Source organism: Macaca fascicularis, chromosome 18, assembly GCF_037993035.2.
Source record: "Macaca fascicularis isolate 582-1 chromosome 18, T2T-MFA8v1.1".
In the NCBI taxonomy this organism is placed as follows: domain Eukaryota; kingdom Metazoa; phylum Chordata; class Mammalia; order Primates; family Cercopithecidae; genus Macaca; species Macaca fascicularis.
This window is the reverse complement of record NC_088392.1, coordinates 76,835,016-76,858,400: the sequence shown is the minus strand read 5'-3', so window position 1 is coordinate 76,858,400 and position 23,385 is coordinate 76,835,016. Positions and strand designations below refer to the sequence as shown.

The window sequence follows — 23,385 nt, the reverse complement described above, 5'->3', positions numbered from 1 at the left end:
TCCCAGAGAGCCCCCTCCTGGAAGCATTTGGGGAGTGTCAGGCCTAGTTCCCGTTGGACCCAGGCCACCTCAGGCTATATTAGGAAACAGATGGTTAGTATAGTCCACAACATAGTTAAACTTGCTACATCTCTCAGGCTTTGTAGTTTTCATCTCTTGAAGTTCAATTTGGGTCGTTGGAACTATTCTGGCCTGTGTGAACTCTGAGTATTGTTCCTTCTAATCTTTTTGTTTTGTTTTTTCTTTGTAATGTCCTTACAAGCTTGTTGTGATCAGTACTTAGCTAAAGACTTGAGGGGGACGCTCTGAGATCTTTAGAACTCTTGCTCTGCGTAGCTGTATGTCTCACACTCTGCCCCGCAGATGTTCACCACTTTGGCCCTTTTGACTTTCAGCCTTATCTCCTCAAACAGGAGAAACCATGTGGCTCCACCTGGATCTCCCCTCCCTGCACCCGTGTTCTAGAAGTTCCCTCAGGCCATAAGCTGCGCAATCCTAGGAGTCACCCAATTTGTTTCCTGTGTCCTGGAGATTGTTATCCTCCATTGCCTGATGTCCAGTATCTTGCACACCATTTAAAAATATATATATATATTTCCCAGTTATTTCTTACACTTAGGAGGGTAAATTGGTTTTTGTTACCCTAGTTTGTCTGAGATTAAAAGTCCCGGAAGTTTCTCTAAGATTAACCATTTGTAGAGTGGATATTACAGAAGTATGAAGTGTCAAGGGCATGAGAGGGTGTTAGCAAAACTGGTTGAAGTGATACATCATGGAGCTCGGGTTGTTCTGTGGAAAAGGTAAGAAAGGGTGCAGCACTTGGGATTGGACTAGGGGTTTTCATAGATACAAAGAACAAGAATAAAAGAATACGGCAAAGAGAAAGCTAGCAGTTGAAGAGGTTGGAGTCAGAATTTGGCATGTTTTTTAAGATTTCAGCGGTCAGGCAGTTCAAGGGGACAGGCTGCAGGGTGTGGCCATCCGCTCAAGTGGAGTATGAGGGTGGTTGTTGAAACTGATTACATCTTTGAGACATGAAAGAGTGACTTACGTCTATTTGAGAAAGTTTCAGAGGGGGCATTTCCATGGAGTTTAGGGAAAGAGAGCCTCGTTAGTCAAGCCTGTGTTAATCGAGTTTATTTACAATGGAATAAAGTTTCCTTAGGGCATACTACAAATGACTTGGAGCGCTGTCTGCAGTAGAAGGTGGTAGGATGAAAATGCAGAGCAGGACAGACGGGATGGTATGTGGGGGGAGCTTTGACTGGCAAGCCAGATGCTCCAGCCAACCAGCCTGCAGATGCTGAGGTGCTGGCTGATATGGGAGGTCTGAAGCTGGCCAGCAGGTTGTGGCCAACCTCCCAGATGGCTCCAGTGATCCCCATGCCCTGGTATTTGTGCAGTCCCCTCCCATAGTGAATAGGACTGACTTCTGAAACTATAGGGTATTGTGGCAATGACAGTATATGATTTCCAAGGCTAGATCGTATCAGAAATTGTGGCTTCTGCCTTGTTCCTTTCTGAACCCCTGGAAGAAGTCAGTATTATGCTGTGGGGACAGTTAAGCAGCTGTGGACAGGCCCACATCGGGGGAAACAGAGGCCTCCCATCAACAGCCAGTCACACTTTGCCAGGCCTGCGAGTGAGCTACCTTAGAAGTTTATTTTCAGCTCCAGTCAAGCTCTCAGATGACTGCGGCCCTAACCCAATCTGATGGCCACCTCATGAGTGATCTTTGAGCCAGAATCATCCAACTAAATCATTTCTGAACTTCTGACCGACAGAAATGGTGTGAGATAATAAATGTTCATTGTTAAGTTTCCAACTTTGGGGACAATTTGTTATTCAGCAGAAGGTAACTAATGCCCATTTTCGTCCTGGCAGTAGGGTACCTTAACGAAACCTAATAATGCAGGCATGAGTTTGACCCAGTGAGCAGAGGTGGGAGGGCCCTTAGGAGAGAGCTGGGGGAGCTCACACCAGTTATTCACCTGCGGGGCCCACAGCTGCTCTACCTCCTGAGTGCAAAAACGATACAGCTGCCGTTTCCCTTCTGCCTCTATGTCTTAACCAAACGGCCCCTGCAGCACACCCCACCTGGAAATATCCAGAGAATGGAATCCTGGAAACGCACCTCAGTCTTGCTGTGCTGACATGTTACAAAAGCATCCTGAGGGGCTGCTGTGAAGCTGACTTGGAGGAGGACTGTGCCAGGCAGTCGGAGGCAGGACCATCAGATGCCAGAGCAGTCCCAGGCTTTGAAGTGTGTGGGGGGTTCCGGACGCCACAACAGAGGGGAAGCCAGAGCACTGCGGGAAGACAGAGAAGGACTCTCAGCCAAGAGGGTGGCTTCTCTTGCTTGCGAGGGGCAGAAACTTTCTCTGTGTACTGGAAATAACAGGCCTCAATCACGCTGCGAGGCCTCATGGGAAATCTGAAAAAGCCACAAAATGCCTGTGCCTTTGTTTCTGTCACTATTTCCATTAAAAGGTGAAATAAGCGAAAGAAAGATAAAAATCCAAGAGATTGAAAACAAGTGGCTCCAATGTGAGACCGGGGTATGATGACGCAGGGAACGATTGCGAAGTGGCTGGGTCATTAGACTCGCGCATCTCAGATCACTTCCTCGCCATGCTCAGATGAGCTGCCTTTGTGCCCAGGCTGAGGGACTGGAGCACAGAGCCACGCCACCATCAGGGAGGGCCGGGGGCTTCACCACACTCCCCTGGTCAGGGCGAAATTCACCCACAAAGGGGACAGCGGTCCATACGTCTTCATCCCTATTCCTATATCCTGGAGAAATCATTTGGAAGAGGGACAGACAAAAATAGCAGCCGGCTAGTCTTTTAGGAGCTTAGCAAAGAGAACTGGGTGGGATGGTGGGGACCATCCTCCAGGAGGAGTCTGCGTGGGAGGCACTGAGTGCAGACTCGAAGGTCTGCTGCAGTCAGCTCTTCCTAGGGGACAGAGTCCCACCCACCCAGTTTAAAGGACGGGTCTAGAGAAACTTACACCAATCGGGGCATATAGATCACTCAGGGTACAGCAAAGCAGTAAAGGTCTAACATGCAGATGTCCAGGTCAGTCCTCTTGGAGGGCAACCTCTGCCCTTGAAGTCTTTGGTCACCAAGATCCCCAGAGCAGGCAGGAACAGTGCCCTCCAGCCTCTCCACTTTCCACAGGGGGTGGCAGGCCAGTTCCTGTCTTGGCACTAGCAGACTCTGTTCCTCTGCCGCAGTGAGGGTGCTGCCCCTCCACCTCCCATGGGCTCTGGAGGCTTCTGGCACTTGCTAGCCAGTGTGACTCTGGACAGGTGATTCAGTCTTTTCTAGCTTGAGTTTCTTCACCTGTCAGGTGGGTTTCATCGTTGTACCTGGCTCGTGTTTTGGGAGCATGTGCTACCACACGGGAAGGTGCTCTGCATGGTGTCTGGCTCACAAGAGGTGTTCGACAGAGCTTCGTCTCTGTCAGCTCTTGGCAATCATTAACACAGCCTAAAACCCAAGCTAAATGCAAGCTGCAAGGCCACCGTGCACCTGCCCTCTGTGCCAGCGGCCAGAGCCGGGGTGGCGCGGAGCAGGAGCCCTGCTGCTCTCTCCATGTGTGGCCATCTTTCCCTTCTGGTGGGAACTTGTTCAGCTCGGTGTCCTTAAATGCATTGATTCTCTAACCCTTTACAAACTGTTCTTTCAGCAAGTCTTAGGTTGGCCTGAGGCATAGAGAAGAGAGATATTATCCCCTGGAGACTGAGGGGAAATAGAGAAAGGAAGAGGATGCTCCAGTTAGCAAGTCCCTGCCATGGCCCCTGGCCTGGCTGCCCCACAAGGTCAGGGCTCATGCCCTACGGTGCAGGTTCATGGCTGAGCCTTCTCAGCACCAGGGCAGGCCACTGTGACGGGCCCAGCGCTCTCACTGACGAACACTCTCTCAAAAAACTCTACCCTACCTGCTCCGACAAACAGGCCCCGGCAGCACTCTCTCCCCCTGTGCGCTGGCGTGACGGGTGCGGCCTCCACCGCCTGTGCGCTGGGACACCAGGAACACGCCACGGCTGCTTACGGGTCATCATTTATTGAGTTGAGAATTCACATAGAGTAACATCATACAGAAAATCGTTTCCAGGCCTTAAGAAAAATGACGGTCACTCACTGTGCTTCACAAAAATTTCTTTTAATGAATAAATAATTTGATGAAATCAAAAATATTTACAATATAAACACATGGAAAAGCTCTAGGTCCGTGAATCCGATCGTCGAGTTTTGCATTTTGTGAACTGAGTCCTCCCCCAAGCTTTTCCCTTGGAAACAATACAAATCTGATAGAAACGACGACTCATACAACATGTCTTTGTTCATTACACATTTATCTGTTAGTCCTGGAAAGCTACATAAGCATATATTATGCAACATGTTAAAGTACAAATATTACCTAAAATAATATATTATCATAATGCCAGACAGCATTCTCCACAGAACAAAAACACACTCAGCTGTAACAATAACAAGGGTCACGGGCCACAAAATAATACCCCAAAGGTACAAATTCCTTCATAAGAATATAGTTGTGCTCTTCAGTTTACCAGATGTCTACGCTGCTCTAGGAAGCCGGTGGCAAGGAGTACGGGATTTGGCGACTGTGGCTGTGTGTGTGTTTCTGTCAGGCAGCAGCATTACTGGGATTGGGCAGTGCAAGCAGTTTCAGAAACACTTTCTTGGGCTCTTAAAAAGAGCCAATTATGCAAAGCAAAATAAGCATATTGAGAAGTCTTCATCTCTTCTGCACAAATACCACGGAACGTCTTGGCTTTGTGGTATGAAAGGGATTGTTTGCAGAGCTGTTTACGCCATCAGCCAGAATTCAAGTATTCCAGGGCCACCTCGTAGCAGAACTTGTACTGATCCTGGAAAACAGGAGGGGAAAGTGTCAGCTCAAGAATATCTCAACGCTGTTCCTAGTAAAGCAATTACTGTAGAGTAGGGTCTTAATGGGAAGACATCAATCTGGGAAGCATTTGAATTAGACACGAATCAGAAAGTCACGGTTCTGAACTCCAGAGACATTCACTGTTTGGAGATGCTCCCCACAATGCTGGGTGAAAGGTATTTTGCTACCTGTGCTGGCTAGAATTCCCGGGAGGTTCTGGACACTGAGAACTCTAAATGTTTGTCCACACATGTGATTTCCAGGATATCAACATACTGAGCTTCGTGCAGGAGGGTCAGGGATAGAAGAAAAGGTAACGAGTGCTTGAGGAAATGCCTTCGTGCCATCTCTCACAAGGCCCTTGGTACCTAGACGAGGCCTTACGCGTGATCCAGTTTTACCTTTGACTTTCAGTCTGTAGGAATTCCTCAATCTCATGAGAATTTCATCAGCACCTCCTGAATACCAAGCCGCTTGACCTGGTCCCTGATTTTGAGAAGTCCATGATCCAGTGAGGAGGATGAGACAGGTAACCCAATGACAACACACGAGGCGGAATGGTCCCTATCATGTGCGGTGGGCTCAGGGGAGGGCAGGTCTTCTCAGGGAAGATGGCAGTGGGAAGTAGGTGGACAGCACCTTCCCCAGAGGATGGAACTGATGCACGGAGTGTGGAAGCAGCCTTGGTTTGCCCTGGGCGGTCCTGGCCGCTGCCTGTTGTCTTGGCATAATCCTCTTTCACTCTCAAAGTGCCCTAGTTTGGATATAGTATATGGCCATCCTCACCAGTTACTTACAACAGGCATTCCAGGCAGAGGCAACAGGACGAGGAAAGGTACAGAAGGGGAAATGTTTGAGATCCTCTGGGACCCACAGACCAGTTCTTCATCAGGCAGGGAATTAATTTCTCCCTCCTAGCTTTCTTTCTTTTTTTTTTTTTTTTTAAAGAAACAGGGCCCTTTGTCACCCAAGCTGGAGGGTGGTGGCATAATCATGGCTCATCGTAGCCTCGAACTCCTGGGCTCAGGCAATCCTCCCACCTCAGCCTCCTGATTAGCTGGGACTATCAGCATCAGCCACCTCACCCAGCATTGGATTCATTTTTCTTGAGTTCAGCTTTCCTGGATCATGTACCTTGGCCTGAGCGAGCCCTACACAAGGTCCTGGCTGAGGTGTGGTCTCGGGTGGCCGGGGAGAGCATTCTGCACCTGTATGCATGGAGTGTGCTGACAGAACCAAGCCTGGGAGTGGTCTCTGAACCCAGCAGCGGGACACAGGGCTGTCACCTGGCAGGAGCCCGGCCCCGGAGAGCGCCTCCGCAACTGGAAGGCTCTCTTCCACCTCTGGCGGAGACAAGCTTCCACATGTGCGAGCGAGGTTCAGCACCACCGTCTCTACCCATCACAGCCACAAACAAGGAAATGCATCTATTATTTTTCATTTTGCCAAATAAATGGAAAATGTCTAGTATTTCTTAAGTGCCTCCTAATTTGTCACTGAAATTTCCTTTTCTTCACCTACACTGTTCTGTAAATACCCCAGTAGTAGTCTAACCTATTTATTTGAGGACAAGAGCCATAGTTTATCCCTCTTTGGGTAATGTAACAGTCTCTAGCTCAGAACTGACACAGCTGAGAGTCTAAGTCGGCCGCATGTACACACGAAGACAAGCAGCATATGATCCAACTCAATACACATGTACTGCTAGAGACTGGGGGTTTTATGACACAGTCAGTTCTCTGGGAGGTCACGATCCAGAGGCAAAGACAGAGAACAAGGAGATCATTTCAATCACTGACAGTGCCACGAGATTAACATCAGTGGCAAGAAAATCACAGGTGTTAGCGAGGGCGTGGAGAAAGCGAACCCTCATACACAGCTGGAGGGAATGTCAAATGGCACAACCACTTTGGAAGACCGTCTGACAACTCCTCAAAAGGTTAAACACAGAATTCCCATATGACCCAGCAATTCTACTACTAGGTATACAACTAAGGAAACTGAAAACGTATGTCTACACCAAAACTTTGTAAACAAATGTTCACAGAGCATTATTCCCAACAGCCAACAAAGGTAAATAACTCAAATGTACATCAATAAAATGCAGTATAGCCATAAAGTGGAATATTACTTGGCTATGAAAAGGAATGAAGTACTAATACATGCTACAACGTGGATGAATTGAAGCATGGATGAATTTGCTGAGTGAAAGAAACCAGATTTGAAAGGGCACACACTCCTTTTCCATGAAACGCCCAGCATATGCAAATCTATAAAGACCGGAAGCCAATGGGTGGTTGCCAGAGCCTGGAAGTGAGTAACGGGGAGTGGCTACAAGTAGGTCTAGGATTTCTTTGAGGGGACTAAGGGGGTGATGGAAATGTTAAACATTTGGATTGCGGCGATGGTTGCGTAACTCTGTGAATATACTGAAAATCAGTGAATGACATACTTTAAAAGGGGATTTTTTTTAATTTGGGGTACATGTGCTTATTTGTTACACAGGTATTATACATGTAATGGTGGGGAGTGGGCTTCTAGGGTATTCACCCCCCAAATGAATGTTCATAGTGCATTACACAGCTGGTAGGAATGCAAAACACTGGAAACTGATTACAACTGAACGTTATACCCAGTAGGTAATTTTTCAACCTCTCCTCCCTGCTTTTGGAGTTCCCAGTGTCTATTGTTTCCATCTAAAAGTGGAAATGTTATGGTATACATATTATATTCCAATAAAGCCTTATTAAAAATGCTTATTCCATGATGTGAATCCTACCTTTAGTGTCTATCAAGGGCTCAGGTGGGACCGGAACTGGGCAGACTCTGACATAGGAAACATGAATCCAGTTGTTCTTTGCTTTCTAGAAAGTCATGGTGCTCCACACTGACCAGGAGCCTCAGGTCCTATTAACCATCCCAGAGATCCTGGCTAATCCAGTCCCCTCTGGTCATAAAACAGGGGGTTGGATCACATTTAAGGTTCCCTTCCAGCTTTCTCAATTTAGAACTTTAGGACTTGGTTTGCCTTTAAAGTAAGTCTGATGACATATGAGAAGGTGTTCCTAAAATTATCTCCTGGTGCAAATAACAAATATTTTGCTAGCCTGTCATTTCCCTTAAATAGACCACTTTTTCCATACACAATGAAATGCCAATAAAGATAGAAGTTTTTTTTTTAACTTTTTAACTGGAAAAAATTATTACTTGCCCTAGGCAAATCAGATTTCTGATTCATATTCTAGTATTTATTATTTCAGAATTTGATACTTTTATTTTCAAAATATTTGAATTTCAAAATTCCAAAAGGCCACGTTGTCAGATCACCAGGCTGACATGTTGGCTATGAAGTGCTCCCGTCATTTCTCCGCTTTTGTAAATCACAGGAACAATTTTTTTTGTAATGGAAATCTACATGGTCCAATCCCTTACTGCATAAAAATGATTTTATACAAGCCTAATTGTGCAATTCATTTCAGTGCCTACTCAGAGCCATCCTTTTAACATATTAAAATGCACCTAGTGGGGAGATGTGGCTGCGGCCCTCAGGCCACAACACAGGCTGGAAACTCAGGAGGGACTTTGGGCTTCGCTTCGAAGGAGCTGCTGCTTGGAAGTCACCGAAGCTGCCCTGTCTCAGGCATGACTGTAGTTTTCAAAATGAATTCTCCCTCTCCCACCTTATCCTTCCTGAGCAAGCGGCCAGTCCCCATAGATTCTGTGATGACTGGTTTCTGAATCAGAAAAATAAGGGGAAGGAGAAGGAAGACCATAAATCGCTGTGCCCCCTCCCCCAAGCACCTGGGTAAATGCCTGAATCTTCCGACACTGGAAACTGATTACATTTGATCACCAGGTACAGGCCTGTCTTCTGCAGTTTCCTCTCTCAGCTCACTCGCTTTTGAACGGTATAATTAAGCCACATGAGCCATCCCTGTGCTCCAGGGGAAAAAGGAACGTTTACGCCTTGGTCCTGAGTGCTCCAATTTGGGCGACATTAGCTGCCTTCAGTCATGAGGAGGTGCCCTGAGTAGGGACTCAGGTGGGAGCCTGGACTGCTCCGCCTCACATCCTTGGGTCAGACCATAACCAGGGCGACTTGCTGCTATTCCTCACCAAGGCCCCTGACACTGGCCTCGCTCCCGATCAGACTTCCTGGACCTATGAGCCGGAGAAAGCAAAACCTGCAAGGAAGCTGGAAATTGAGGTTTGCTGTTAAAAGCCACTGGCTCGCTTGGTAAGGGCATCACGAGGCCAGCACACCAGTGGGTGACGTTGGGGGCCTCCATCAGTGGCCCGAGCCCTGTCGTTGTCTGCGCAGGCTGCCTATGTCTAAGGAACTCAGGCTGGCGGCCAGCATGGGCACTTCAAACAGCACGTCAATGGCCTCCAAAGATTCAGAGAGAATAGCCTCCACTGCTGGCCTGGTTGCTTTTGAAAGTAAGGCAAGCTCCACGATTTTGGCTGGACCCTGTACTGACAGATCCTTCGGGCTGGAAAAATTCTTCTGCATGATGCTCTGCCAGGAGGGCGGGCTGGGCCCTATTACCGTGGTGGGATCCTTCAGTTCAGTGTTCCCAGCCAGGCTGTGGCCAGTCACTCTGTGCCAAGGAGACCAATAAATTCACATCCCCGCTCAAGTGAGACAGCAGCATGCCCCTGGAATGATGAATGGCTCATTCCTTTCCACTCTATCTTTAAAATACATAGGTAGAACTTTCTTCACCAAAGCCCCCTGCAAAATCCATGCCCAGTTCCTTATTGAAGCCCTGCTGAGCACAGCCACAACCTCCCCTAGGTTGGAGAGGACAGCAAAGGGTGCCTCAGGATGGAATCGGGTCTGGCTGCAGAGAAGAATGCTCAGTCACTCAGCAGATGCTCACTGGGCAACTCCTGTGAGCCAGGCTTGGCTGGTGCTGAGTGTGGGGCACGGGCTGGGCAAGTGGAATCTAGGGGTGGGGAAAGGGAATGGGGTATTAGCAAAAATTATTACAAACCTTCCTCAAGAGTATAGGAAGACAGACTATGGGTGGATTCAAGGTGCCTGGAGGGTGGATTGGGGACCCTAGCTCACCTCTGATTCCCACTCAGCTCCTGCACTCACCACGCCAACACGTGCACACACACGTGCACAGCCTGTTAAACTGGCTGCAAATTTCACAGCGAGAGCTACTGAGGGGCAGCCTATACACACCAGGTGGTGGCACAAGGGCGAGAGCTGTAGGCCCCACACCACATTGTATTTTGTAGGTGAGTCCACTGCTGGCTTACTAAAGGGGAGGCGAGGCTGAGTCTGCAGGGTCAGCTCTCAGATACAGAGAGGGCAACTTGGACCTGGGCAGCAGATGCGCAGATCGGGACGGGGCTGGCTCTGGAGTAAGTGGGATGGAGGGGGACGGGCAGCGAGCTGTGAACACGGCCGCACCGCTGCAGTGGCACTGCAGGGAAGGGAAAGGCCCGGGGACCCTCCAAACCAACTTTCTCAGCCCTGTGGCACGTCCATCCTGCCTGGCGGGGGCTCCATCCCAGAGCCTCTGGCTGAAGTGGGCTGGGGCACTGGTATTTCTGAAAGCTCCCCCAGGAGTGGCAAGCGGAGAGGCAGATTCTCATGCGCAGCCTGGGCTGAAAGCGCGTCTAGAGCAGACACGGTTCTTAAGCTAGGCTGCATGAGAGACTCACGGGGTCTTTTAACACTCGGCTGCTGCAGCCAGGCCTCTGACCAATCGAATCAGTCACTGGGTGGGCCCAGGGATGAGAATCGTTCTAAAGCTCCCAGGTGACTTCAATGGGCAGCCAGGCTTGAGAACCACGAGGGACACGTTCTTTTCTGAATCTGACAAGGCATGTGGGGGTGGACGGGGCTGTTCCCGTTACACCTGGTCTGAGATGAAGCTAGCACACACACTGATTGAGCTCTGCCCTGTTCCCAAGTCCCCTACACTTACCTGTGCCCTCTTTCTCCCGGTGCGAGAGCACACACTGCTTTACCACCCTTTCTCCTGGATTCCTCCTGGCAACTGAGTAACAAATCAACCCAGGGAGGGGTTATGACCATCACCTTCCTACGGGCCCCTCCCTTTCAGACTCCCAGGTGGGGTGGGACTGCATATCCAGCTACATTCCATTTGGAATTTTCGTCCAATGGCTTTTAGTTGTTGGTTTTTTCCCTTGCCTTTTCCACCCATTATGAACCCCGAGAGCCCCGCTGGTGTCCAGCCTCCAGGCTGGGAGACAGGTTGGGGGGCTCCTTTTGGGGTGGCTGAACATCAGCAGGCTTGGAGCTGGGAGGAGGGATTGGGGTCCGGATTTGGCTTGCACGAATGATGAAATGCTGGACTTCTTTGTAAAGGGGGTGCAGCGGCAGCACCTCCCCCGGCTTTTGTGAAGATGACTGAGTGTAACAAGTAACTCTCCGGACGAGTTCCCTAAACAGAAAAGCCCCGTAGCCTTCTGTGAATAGTATTCTTTTTTGTTGTTTCTGATGTTACTTTTTAAAAAACAACAGCTTTGTTGAGATATAATTCACATACCATAAAACTGGCTCCTTTAAGGGATACAGTTGTTAAATAAAATTCATGGGAGGCCACTGCTTGGATGAGGCCCTGACAGACTAGACCAAACCAGAACGGAGTTCCTCGTGCTAAGTGCCACGCCGCCATCCAACTGAACTTTGAAACAGGGCAGCTTTCGGAACATCAGGAGAAGTGCAGAACCAGTCAGAAGCAGGCCGGTGTTCCCGAGCTGCCGTGAAAAAGCAGCCCCTGTTTTCATCCTGTGCCATGATAAAGCAGCACCTCTGTTTTAACCCTGTGATGGAAGGAAGTTTGAAACAAGCAGTCTGCTTTGTGTTCCCTGCCTCTGCCTTCCCAAGCCCTTTTCTGCCTAGAAAGCAGCCTCCTCTTCTCTAGAAAGCTGCTCCTCCAAGCAGCTCCTTGGAGCCCTCGTTCTATTTTACAGAATGACATCTTGCCTGATTCTAGGGTCACTCATACAAGCCAATTAGATCTTCAAATTAAGTGTGTTGTAATTTTGTATTTTAACACAGTTCAGTGGTTTTCAGTATATTTAGAGTTGTACACCATCTAAGTCTGAAACATTCCCATCGCCTCAGAAAGAAACCCTGGGCCTATTGGCGGTCACCCCATCTCCCTCTCCCCCAGCCCTCAGCAACCACTACTCTACTTTCTGTCTCATGGATTTGTCTGCTTTGAACATTTCACAGACAAGGAATCATAGAATATGTGGCCTTTTGTGACTGAATTAATATTCCTTTTTTTTTTTTTTTTTTTTGAGAAGGAGTCTTGCTCTGTCATCCAGGCTGGAGTGCAATGGTGTGATCTCAGCTCACTGCAACCTCTGCCTCTGAGTTCAAGTGATTCTTCCGCCTCAGCCTCCCAAATATCTGGGTTTACAGGTGCCTGCCACTACGCCCTGGCTAATTTTTATATTTTTAGTAAAGACAGGGTTTCACCATGTTGGTTGGCCAGGCTGGTCTCAAACTCCTGATCTCAGGTGATCCGCCCACTTTGGCCTCCCTAAGTGCTGGTGAGCCACCGTGCTTGGCAAGGCTTAATATTCTTATTCCCACTTTACAGATGAGAAAACTGAGGTTCAGGGAGGACTTTTGCGTCTCCAGTGAGTTCTAAGCTCCATGTGGGAGAGACCATATCTTCTACTTTTCTTGCATCATGCCCAGTGATGCTGCGCACAGAACAGAGGCTGAGAAATACGTGCAGAATGGCAGGGAACTAAGATAAGATGCCAGGCCAGGCACCGTGGCTCATGCCTGTAATCCCAGCATTTTGAGAGGCTGAGGCAGGAGGACTGCTTCAGGCCAGGAGTTTGAGACCAGCCCGGGAAAAATAGCAAAACTCCATCTCTAAAGACATAAGAAACCAGTCAGGCACATGCCCCTTTAGTCCCAGCTACTTGGGAGGCTGAGGTGGGAGGAAGGCTTGAGCCCAGGGGTTTGAGCTATGATCACACCACTGCACTCCATATTAAAGTGTGTAATTACCTGCAGAGGCAGCTTTGTCAGACCTGCCAAGGCATGTGCCAGTTATTCATTTCCTGGGCAGTGCACTAGGCTGTGCGGGGGAGTCTTCCAAAGTTCCCACCGCCTTGCAGGAGATACTGTGTTTCTCTAGGCAAGAAGATACTATGTTTCTCTAGGCAAGCTCTGCCCTCAAAGACCATTTCTTTTTTTTTTTTTTTTTTTTTGAGACGGAGTCTCGCTCTGTCGCCCAGGCTGGAGTGCAGTGGCCTGATCTCAGCTCACTGCAAGCTCCGCCTCCCGGGTTCACGCCATTCTCCTGCCTCAGCCTCCCGAGTAGCTGGGACCACAGGCGCCCGCCAGCTCGCCCGGCTAGTTTTTTGTATTTTTAGTAGAGACGGGGTTTCACTGTGTTAGCCAGGATGGTCTCGATCTCCTGACCTTGTGATCCACCCGTCTCGGCCTCCCAAAGTGCTGGGATAACAGGCTTGAGCCACCGCGCCCGGCCCTCAAAGACCATTTCTATGTTAAAACAGCCTGGGAACTTCAAAAGCCATTAAAGAAGGCAAAAGTGAGAAGGGAGCTGCCGTGGTGAAGCAGCGGCTTTCCTGCAGCCAGAGTCGCTTCAGAGGAGCTCAGGTGCCAGGACCCATTCTGAATCTAACTAGGCGAGTCGTGGGGAATCGCAGGCTGTGCTGTCCGTGTCCACCCTCCTGGGACCCAGTTCTTTGATGGGGACTTGAGGCCGGTTGAAGAGATGGATAACTTAGAAGCAGGGCGGAAAAAGGGTTCAGGAAAAATGCAGCTGCCCCTGCTGGATACAAAAAAAAATCTAGTCTTGTATTAGAAACTATTTTGCCTCTTGGCAATCCACTGGCTTTTCTCCAGAGCCCCCAAAGCGAAAAATGTGCAGAAATACTTCTTTAGGGCTTTCTGGATCTCCCTGGAGAATGCCATGCTTCAGCACGAACCGACGCATCTTCCCACTCAGAAGCAATTTAGAAAAATCAGAGCTGCAAAGAGAGATGGGGAGAGACACAGCGTCCCTCTGTGCGCTCGCCCGCCCTGGCAGGGAGGATAGAGCGGCAGCATTTGCCTGTTCTGGATGGAAGGGCCCATGAGGGATGCAGCCGCACACATGATGTATAAGACCTGGTGGGGCCAGGGCGAGGGCCCCTCTATTGCACCCCAGCCTGAAGCGCCCCCAGGGCTGTCTGGCACATGCTCGTCATCCTCTGAAGACGCAGCTAAGTAGACTCAGGACACTGCCCTTTTCAGCTGCTGGCGCAACATTTTGTGCTTAGGACACACTCGGGCCTCAGATGGCCTGTGATGCCCAATAAAACTGTACCAGACTTTATCACCCTGACCTAAGCTAATTATCTCAGCCAACATACACAGGTATCAACACCAAACCAAACAGAAGTCGTATTTACAGACAAAACCAAATGACAACAGGTCCTATTCAGTTCTGGAAGCTTCAAACCCACTGAGAAGAGCACAGTGACTTTTTTCTCTGTCACCGGTATTATCTAATACCCTAACAGCCACCGTGACAGATATGTCACCGTTTTCTCCGGAAACTGCAAAACTTTCCTACATTTCTCAGACCCTGACCTTATCCTCCAACTGGTGCTGACCTTTGGTCTGGGCACCCAGAAATCCCATCTTCTCCATTAGGGTCACACATAACTACACAAAGTCCTAAGTTATTATAGAATCGTGGGTTGGGACTGCAAGCTCCCTTCTGGTTCAGCCACCTAAGCCTCCATTTATTTCATGAAAAATCACCCCCGTCCTCTAACGTGCACCACTGATTTGGTAAAAGCCCCATCATTCCTGCCCGTAAAACCTGGTGAGTGATGAAAGCTGCGGCCGGAGCCATTACAGGAAAGGCCTGCAAGGACCTGTTTCTAATGATCTGCTTAATTCAGGCTGCAGTGAGAAGGAAGTGACATTTTTTTTGATCAAGGTCAGCTGTGCCCAAGTACCAGCCAGAGTCTCCAGGCTGCATACCTGTCCCTGAATTACTGAGGTTAACTACTGCACGAAGCCACAGTCAGAATATTTCATTCATGCATTTGTTTCTATCCTCTGCCGGCCCAAACTCAGGTCTCCGCCGACAGCATGGCCACTCTTTGCTCAACTGCCTCCGTCCTGGAAGACTGGGAATTCCATGGTGGTAGAACTCTTTACCATTCAGGCCGGGATGCAGGGAGGGAGACGGTCCTAGTGAAGCCCCACACCAGCCCTTCAACAACCCACAGGAAATCCGTTACTATGTCCAGGGCACTTAGAGCCCTTCTGCCAGGCCACTGACGGCATCACGCCTGGCAGACGCCTCCACTCTCTACAACCACCTCTCCCCTTTCCAATTTCCAAAACACTTCACATCTCTCTGCATGCTGGCTACCTCCATGAGTTAATGGTATCCCTAGTTTACAAAACTAAAACCTAGAGGAGTTAACTGATTTGCTTAAGGACACTTAAATGACAAGACTAATGTGTTGGGGTCACCTAACTAGAATTAGCAGCAGAGTTGAGACTAGAATTTGGGTTTCTGTGGGCTCCCTGTAGGGTGGGGAGGAGGGGAGCAGGAGTCTGGGGAGCACAGTCCTTTCTGCCCCTTCCAGAAGCCAACATGCTAACAGCTGATGGGGCCAAGCAGGTGTGCCACATTCCCCGACCAGCAGCCATGCTTCTTGGAAATGGAGCAGCTCCTCAGGCACGAGACATGTATCTGGGCAAAGCGGATGCCCTGGAGAGTGGTTCGTGCTGAGCGGGACACGTTTGGGAGCTCGTTGTCATTGGTCACTACTATTAGCAGCACTGCTATTATGACTTCTTAAACTGCATGGGGACCACGGCTACTTTCTCCAATTCAGCTTGACTCTCAACTCCCTCTTAAGTCCCTTTATTTTAATTTTTAACATTAACCCCAGTGCTGTGACGCCGTGGACCTGGGAACACTGGCTTTGGAGCTTGTCACATCGGCCACCTCTTTCTCCCTCTCCTGCCCCCAAGCCATTTTCCAACCTTGGATTAGTCCTGCTGTTTCCTTCAGCTCCTTCCTCCGCTCACAGAGAACTGCAAAAACCTAATCTAAAAGCTCCCTCCTTTAAACTATTCTAGAGTCACAGTAGTTGGCATTTCAACAGCTCCACATAAAAAGAGATTTCATAAAATACTCTTAAGAAAATAATTGCACATTGTCCTTTGTTTCTCATCTCCTTTAATCCTTTTCTCAGATATGGCCACCATAATTAAATGCAATATTCTGGATGTCAAACTAAAATTCACAGCTTTGATAAATATTAGGCGATTAAGCTATTTATAAAATATATAATTTGAAAATCTGGCATTTCACGTACTATGATTATTTCTTCTCTGTGAAGACGAAGTGCTTAGCCACGTGGAAGGCACTGCCAGGAAGGGAAATTAATAAGGATGCTCACTTGTGAGTTTCAGCTATTTCCCTATTTCGAATGAGCTGGAGACAAAGTCTCCTTGTGAAGAACAAAGAGAGGAAGAGGGAGAACAAGAAAGAAGGAAAAAAGCCCTACATGCAAAGTGATTACATTGTGATTTTGAAAATGAGTCTCTTCCTCTAGGCATCAGTCTCCCCGCGAATCTGGGAGCTGGAGTGGATTCTAATGCTCATGGAGGGTCTCATGGAACAGCTCAGAGGGGGTGTCCTACCAGGAGGTCGACCATGTTGGGCTTGTTGTTCCTCAGTGTCTTCACAGCGTGGAAGACATCCACGGTTCTCTGGTGCCGGAGCATCTCACACACGATGCTGATGGCGCAGAACGTCCCACTGCGGCCTCCGCCATTCCTGTTATGAAAGAGATCAGATGGCTGCACTTTACACCGCATCTCGCAAACACCTGTGGAAACGAGCTGTTGAAACCCTGGCCAACCGGTAACGAGGAAGGGCTCTGAGGCCGAGGGACCGCCTACCTGGGCAGGTGCTTTTAATTAAAGCAAACAGAGCAAACCATCCGCAATGTTTGGCCACAGGTCACCTGACTGAGAGCCTCTCCCAGCTCCGCTCAGCCCTGGTCACATTCTCTGATACAACACTTCATCGATAAGGGCCCAGGTAGAAAATTTTCAGTGAACCTTATTTAGGGTCTGCCAGGAAAATTGGTGTGACAAGTATGGGTTATGTTCAAAGACATATCTGGCCTTTAAAAACACCCATTAGCGGCCAGGCGCAGTGGCTCATGCCTGTAATCCCAGCACTTTGGGAGTCCGAGGCAGGTGGATCACCAGGTCAGGAGATCGAGACCATCCTGGCTAACATGGTGAAAACTCGTCTCTACTTAAAAAATACAAAAAATTAGCCAGGCGTGGCGTCAGGCGCCTGTAGTCCCAGCTATTTGGGAGGCTGACGCAGGAGAATGGCGTGAACCCAGGAGGCGGAGCTTGCAGTGAGCCCAGATTGTGCTACTGTACTCCAGCCTGGGTGACAGAGTGAGACTCCATCTCAAAAACAACAACAACAACAAAACATCCATTAGCATTTCATTATTTATCTATAAAACATAGAGGCAATTTTTAAAGAAAACTTTTTACTCTGAACCCATTTTAGATGTGCAGAAATGCTGTAAAAATCGCATAGAGAATGCATATCCAGCTTCCCTGATGTGAACACCTCACATGTCCACAGCACATTATGCAAACCAAGAACGTGATGCTGGGACAATACTATTAACTAAACCACAGACTGTAGCCACATCTCACTAGTTCCTCCACGAATGTCCTTTTTCTGGTCCAGGATCCAATCGTGGATGTAGCTGTCCTATCCCCTTAGCTTCCTTCAGTCAGTAACACTTCCTCAGTCTTTCCTTGCGTTTCCTGACCTTGACACTTTTGAAGAGCACTGATCAGTGATTTTGTAGAATATAAAGAATGTAGAACACAGAAGTAGACAGTAGCTGTCATCCCCAGCCACAATCTGAGAAGTCATCACAAACTACAACATGTAGACCATCCCTTCATTTGGGTTTGTCTGATGTCTTCTCATGGCTGGAAACAAGGCCGTGCATTTCGGTAAGAAAACCAGAGAGGATGTTACCTCCTCCCAGGGGTTCAGGATGTTCCTCTGTCTTATTACTGGTGATGTTCACTTGCTCACTTGTTAAGACGGTGTCCGCCAGATTTTCTCACTATAAAGTTATCATCTTTCTCTTTGCAGTCAATAAATATCTGGGGGGAAGATATTTGGGACTATGCAAATATCTGGTTTCTCGCCCACTGATTTGAGCATCCGTTGGTGGATCTTTGTAACAATTATCACGGTGGTGTTTGCCTAATGGTAATTTCTTGTTTCCCTCTCTTTGAAGATTCTACCCTAAGAAAAAGCTGTCTCTTTTTCCCCATTATTTATTTGCTTATTTATTTTATGATTTATTTCAGTGTGAGCTTATACATAATGTTATTCTATCAGCTAAAATCTGATGGTACTAATATTGATTTTGTTCACATTATTTCAGCTTTGGCCAGTGACAGCTCCAACAGGGTAGCCCTTTTGTTCTTTTTTGACAAGCCCCCAACCTTTCTTCTTTCTTTACTTTCTGCAACCACATGATGGTCCAGGCTCATTCCGCACTATTCCTGCACCAACTCTGCAGTCCCTCTTTCCTCAAGGAGATAAGGGACCTTTTTTTTTTTTTTTTTTTTTTTGGAGACAGAGTCTCACTCTGTCGCCCAGGCTGGAGTGCAGTGGAGAGATCTTGGCTCACTGCAAGCTCCGCCTCCTGGGTTCACGCCATTCTCCTGCCTCAGCCTCCCATGTAGCTGGGACTACAGGCGCCGCCACCACGCTCGGCTAGTTTTTTTTGTATTTTTTTTTAGTAGAGACGGAGTTTCACTGTGTTAGCCAGGATGGTCTCGATCTCCTGACCTTGTGATCCGCCCGTCTCGGCCTCCCAAAGTGCTGGGATTACAGGTGTGAGCCACCACGCCCGGCCATGGGAACTTTTTATTTTTAAACACAGTATAAGTATCATACCTAAAATAACAAACATTACTGTTTTAAAATAATCAAATTTCTAGTCTGTGTTCCAATTTCCCAGATTGTTTCTTTCAGCTGCTTTTTAAAAAATCCACATTTAGGCAAAGGCCACAGATTGGATTTGGTTGGTATGTCTTGCAAATTTGTTTTAATCTGTGAGCTCCTCTTTGCTCTCTCTTTTTTCTTGGGAATTTATTTGTTGAGGAAACAAGGTCATCTGTCCCGTACAGAGTCCCACATCCTAGATTTTTCTCATTCATCACATCTCTGTGATATCATTTAACATGCTGCTTTCTAACTCTGTATTTCCTGTAAATTGGTAGGTAGTTCCAGGGCTTGATAAGAATTCAAGATTTATTTATTTATACAAGGATACTTAAAGTATACTTTCATTAGGAAGCAAGCCAAAAATATCTGGTTGTCCCTTTGTTTTATGGTTTTAAGAGTGATCATCGTGTTCGGATATCAGCTTCATCAGCCCATTATGAAATTCCGAATCAGCTTTTTAACTGAAGTATAATATACCTACAATGAAGACCATTAGTAGATAGCTGACTCAATTTTTACCAATGCATATACCACGTAACCACCACATAGATCAAGATACAAACCACGGTCAGTCCCCAAGAGGCTCCCTTACATTCCTTCCTCAACAATACCATCAGTATCACCAAAGATAATCCATTCTTAAGCCTAGCATCATCAATTGCTTTTGCCTGTTCTTCAGCTTTGTGTAAATGGAACCATATACTATGTCTTCTCCTGAGACTGGCTTATTTCACTCTGTGTTGTCTGTGTGAGAATCACCCACGGTGTTATATTGGTAGTTTATTCTTTTATAAGGCTAAGGAGAATTCCACTGAATGAATACCCACTGTACAATTTATCCAACAGCTGATGAATGTTTGGGCTGTTTTTAGTTTGTAAATATTATGAGTAAACCTGTGATAAGCTTATCTTTTGGCAGATGATTCATTTCTGTAGTCATTTCTCTAAGAACAGAAGAGCTCAGCCTCAGAGTGCCTGTATGTTTAGCTTTGGTAAATGCTGTCAGTTTCCAAATGGTTGTACAGTATTTACTTCCTTCCTACAGTGTATGAGAGTTCCAGTTACTCCACAGCTTCACTAACACTTGGGATTATTATTTATTTGTCTGTCTTTAAAATTTCAGCCATTCTGGTGAGTACACAGTGGCATCTGATCCTGGTTTGAATGTGGATTTGCCTAAAAACGAGTAACGTTGAGTAACTTTTCTATGCTTATTGGCTATTTGGGACTTCTTTTTTTTTTTTTTCTTCTTCAATGAAGTACCTGTCAAGTTTTTTGCCCATTTAATAAATTGAGTTGTCTATCATTTTCCTATTGGCTTGCAGTACAGCAGTTAATAAGACATTGTAGCCGAGTCCTTTGTCAGACACCTGTATTATAAAACTCTACTCCCACTGCCTTGCTTTTTCACCCTCTTATTGACGTCTTTTGATGAAGAGAAGGGTTTAATTTTAATGAAAGTCCAATTTGTCAGTATTTCTTTTAAGGCTAGTGTTCTGTGTCCTGTTTAACAAATCTACCTGTGGTCATGGAGATTTTCTCCTGTGTTTTCTTCTAGAAGCTTTGTTGTTTCACTTTCCCTGTTTGGTCTACCATCTATCTGAAAGGGATTCTGTACATGGAGTGAGGGAGACCAATGTGTCCAGGCAGTCTCCCCCACAGTGCTGTGTTGCAATGGCATCTTTGTTGTAAGTCAGATGACGCTGAGGTATGGATCTGTCCCTAGACTGTTTCTTCTGCTAATGAGAAGATTAGCTGTTTTCTATCCTTGCATTAACATTATACCACTTTTCCCATCAGCTTTGCACCTAATGCTTTTGGCAGCTGTTGAAGACCACTGTCTAGTCCATTATTTTCATCAAGAGTTGCAAAGTGGTGAAATCTTAATTCTATCCATTTAATCTAGTTTTATTAGCTGGGATGAAACTAGTTTTATTAGCTGGGAGACACGTATAAAGAAAAACACTCCCTATTTGCATACCTTGAATATCTGTGGCTCAAGCACCATTCACTTCAAAGCACCTGCAGGTCTTGCCTCAGCCGGGAACTCTCCACCCACAGCCATTAGGTGGCGCTACACTATGCTGAATGCCATGCTCTTACCTCCAAGAGGAATACTGGAGTGGTCTGATTATCTCCTGGCCAGTACTGGCGGATGCCAATGTAAACTAATTTTCTTTCTTATAGCTAAAAAAACCCCCTTAGATTTAGATATATAAATGTAAACAAAAATAAACATTCTCACCAGGCCTAGGTCTCATGCCCACCTTGATGCTAAGAGAGCAAGAGACAGTTCCACATGAACCAAGGCGGGGCTTTAGAGAGGGGGGAATGTTCCAAAGAAGAATCAAGGTTCTCTCAGCGGAAAATGGGAGGAGATGCTGCACAGGCAGGAGAGAAGAAACAACGGATGCCTCCCACCGTCCACTGTGAAGAACAGCTGATTGCTTTAGGTTTCACATGGAACAGCAATGTCACTGTTTAGTTCTGTGGTCACAGCTGCCTCTGGGAAGAGTGTTGTTGACAAGGTGCAGTGATTTAAGAAATCTTTATGTCCTCTTGTTAGGCCTGTCCCGGTGCCTCAACTTCTTCTAGTCACTAGTAACTTAGTCCTGTGGGTTAAAGCACTGACCCTTTTTAGAAAGTACTAATCCCGGGGGGAACGATGTACATCTAGCTCAGATGCTGGTCTCCAGATGCAGGCAGGGATATCTGCAAACATTTTTAGTATTTTAGAAAAACCTGACATATCTAATAATAAAAATGAACTACAATGTTAATATTCTTTGCTGGGATTGTATCATCTCAGTGTGAGCCTCTTATTCTGATCAGAGGTCGGATCTGGATTGAAGAGAAATAAAAATAGGGATGTGGACTGCTAATGAATTTTTTTTGTCATTTTCTTGATAGAGATTTTTTTTTTTTTTTTTGAGATGGAGTCTCGCTGTGTCCCCCAGGCCTGAGTGCAGTGGTGTAATCTTGGCTCACCACAAGCTCCGTCTCCCGGGTTCATGTCATTCTCTTGCCTCAGCCTCCTGAGTAGCTGGGACTACAGGTGCCTGCCACCATGCCTGGCTAATTTTTTGTATTTTAAGTAAAGACAAGGTTTCACCATGTTAGCCAGGATAGTCTTGATCTCCTGACCTTGTGATCCGCCCGCCTTGGCCTCCCAAAGTGCTGGGACTACAGGTGTGAGCCGCTGCGCACGGCCGATAGAGATTTTTTAATGCACTGGGTCCAGGAGAAGAAAGTGGGGATGACAGCAACTAGAGAAAGGTGAGGTTGATAAACTGCTTTTTAGAGGACAAAAGATTGGAACTTTTGGTTGAAGACAACTGTGGGTAGTTCTTACAGCTCTTTCCAAAGGAATATCAGTTTCCTGCAGGATGAGACACTATCGTGTTTTGATTGCTGAGAGGCAGGCAGAGTCCTGGGCTTCCCGGGAGACCTTGCAGGCCCGGGGTAGGAGGTGGCATTGCATCAGACAAGGGCACTGACTGGAGAGTAACCCACGCCCTGAGCCAGGTCTGCAACTTTAACTAGGCTTGAACTACCCGGAGTGAATATTTTGCCTTCAATTTAAGAGAGATCTCGGTGTGTACTTCTAATGATACTTCACTGAAAAGTGACATACGCGTATACTTTAAATTTCCCCCAATTCTCTAAGCATCTTCCTTAACTGCCATGACTTTCTAATTGCCTGTTCTATTAAGTCGATTCCAGCTGGTTGATTAGCTACATATCATTGCCAAGGAGAAAATGCAGGTAAAAGTGCTTTGAGAAGCGTGGCAGTCTCTATTCCGTGGCTCTCAACCTTATTATCTCAGCACATTGAAATCACCAGGCGTTTTAAAAACACACCCCGGTGTGGGCCCGACTGCCAGAGATTTTCATTTAATTGGTTGGGGTGTGGCCTGGGTGTGGGCTTTTTTTTTGTGTTTTGTGTTTTCATTTAAAGCTCCTCAAATAATTCTGAATGTGCAGGTAAGGCTGGGAGCCATGTGGAGCAGAGGTGCCCACATTTAGCACCTGCAAAATCTGCTGGCCTGGAAGCCCCGTTTTGGGGACACTGGCTGTAACCAAATCCTCCCAATATACACATTCTCCCAAAAAGCGCGCACGCACGTGCACACACACACACCCGTTCCTCTGAGACCTCTGACATGATTTCCAATTGAATAATCAAACAATGTGATGGTAAACTGGCTTTGGCTGGTGGGATGGAGCCCTGAGTTGTAGCATTTGTTGATTTCCATGATGTAAATCCTTCTACCATGGATGAATTCAAGTTACCAACAGTTGAAGACCCAGCTCAGAAAATTCCTGAAAGCTTAACAATTGGATCTCAAGAGCCGATGTTTTTTTTTTTTTTTTTTTTTTTTTCAGGGGAGAGGGCTCCTAA

At 47.1% G+C, this 23,385-nt stretch overlaps 1 protein-coding gene across 17 annotated transcripts in view; it reads right to left on the bottom strand.

Moving 5' to 3' along the window:
- Positions 1 to 4,149: 4,149 nt before the first annotated feature.
- PTPRM (protein tyrosine phosphatase receptor type M) overlaps positions 4,150 to 23,385 on the bottom strand; it is an 847,035-nt gene continuing 827,799 nt past the window's right edge. For all 17 annotated transcript variants that reach the window (XM_065534197.2, XM_065534199.2, XM_065534198.2 and 14 more), the window contains 2 exons: positions 16,616 to 16,751; positions 4,150 to 4,900 (listed from right to left, as the gene is read on the bottom strand). In XM_065534197.2, the coding sequence (XP_065390269.1) occupies positions 4,847 to 4,900; positions 16,616 to 16,751 (190 nt within the window). In that variant the 3' untranslated portion in view covers positions 4,150 to 4,846. The remainder of the gene's footprint in view (positions 4,901 to 16,615; positions 16,752 to 23,385) is intronic.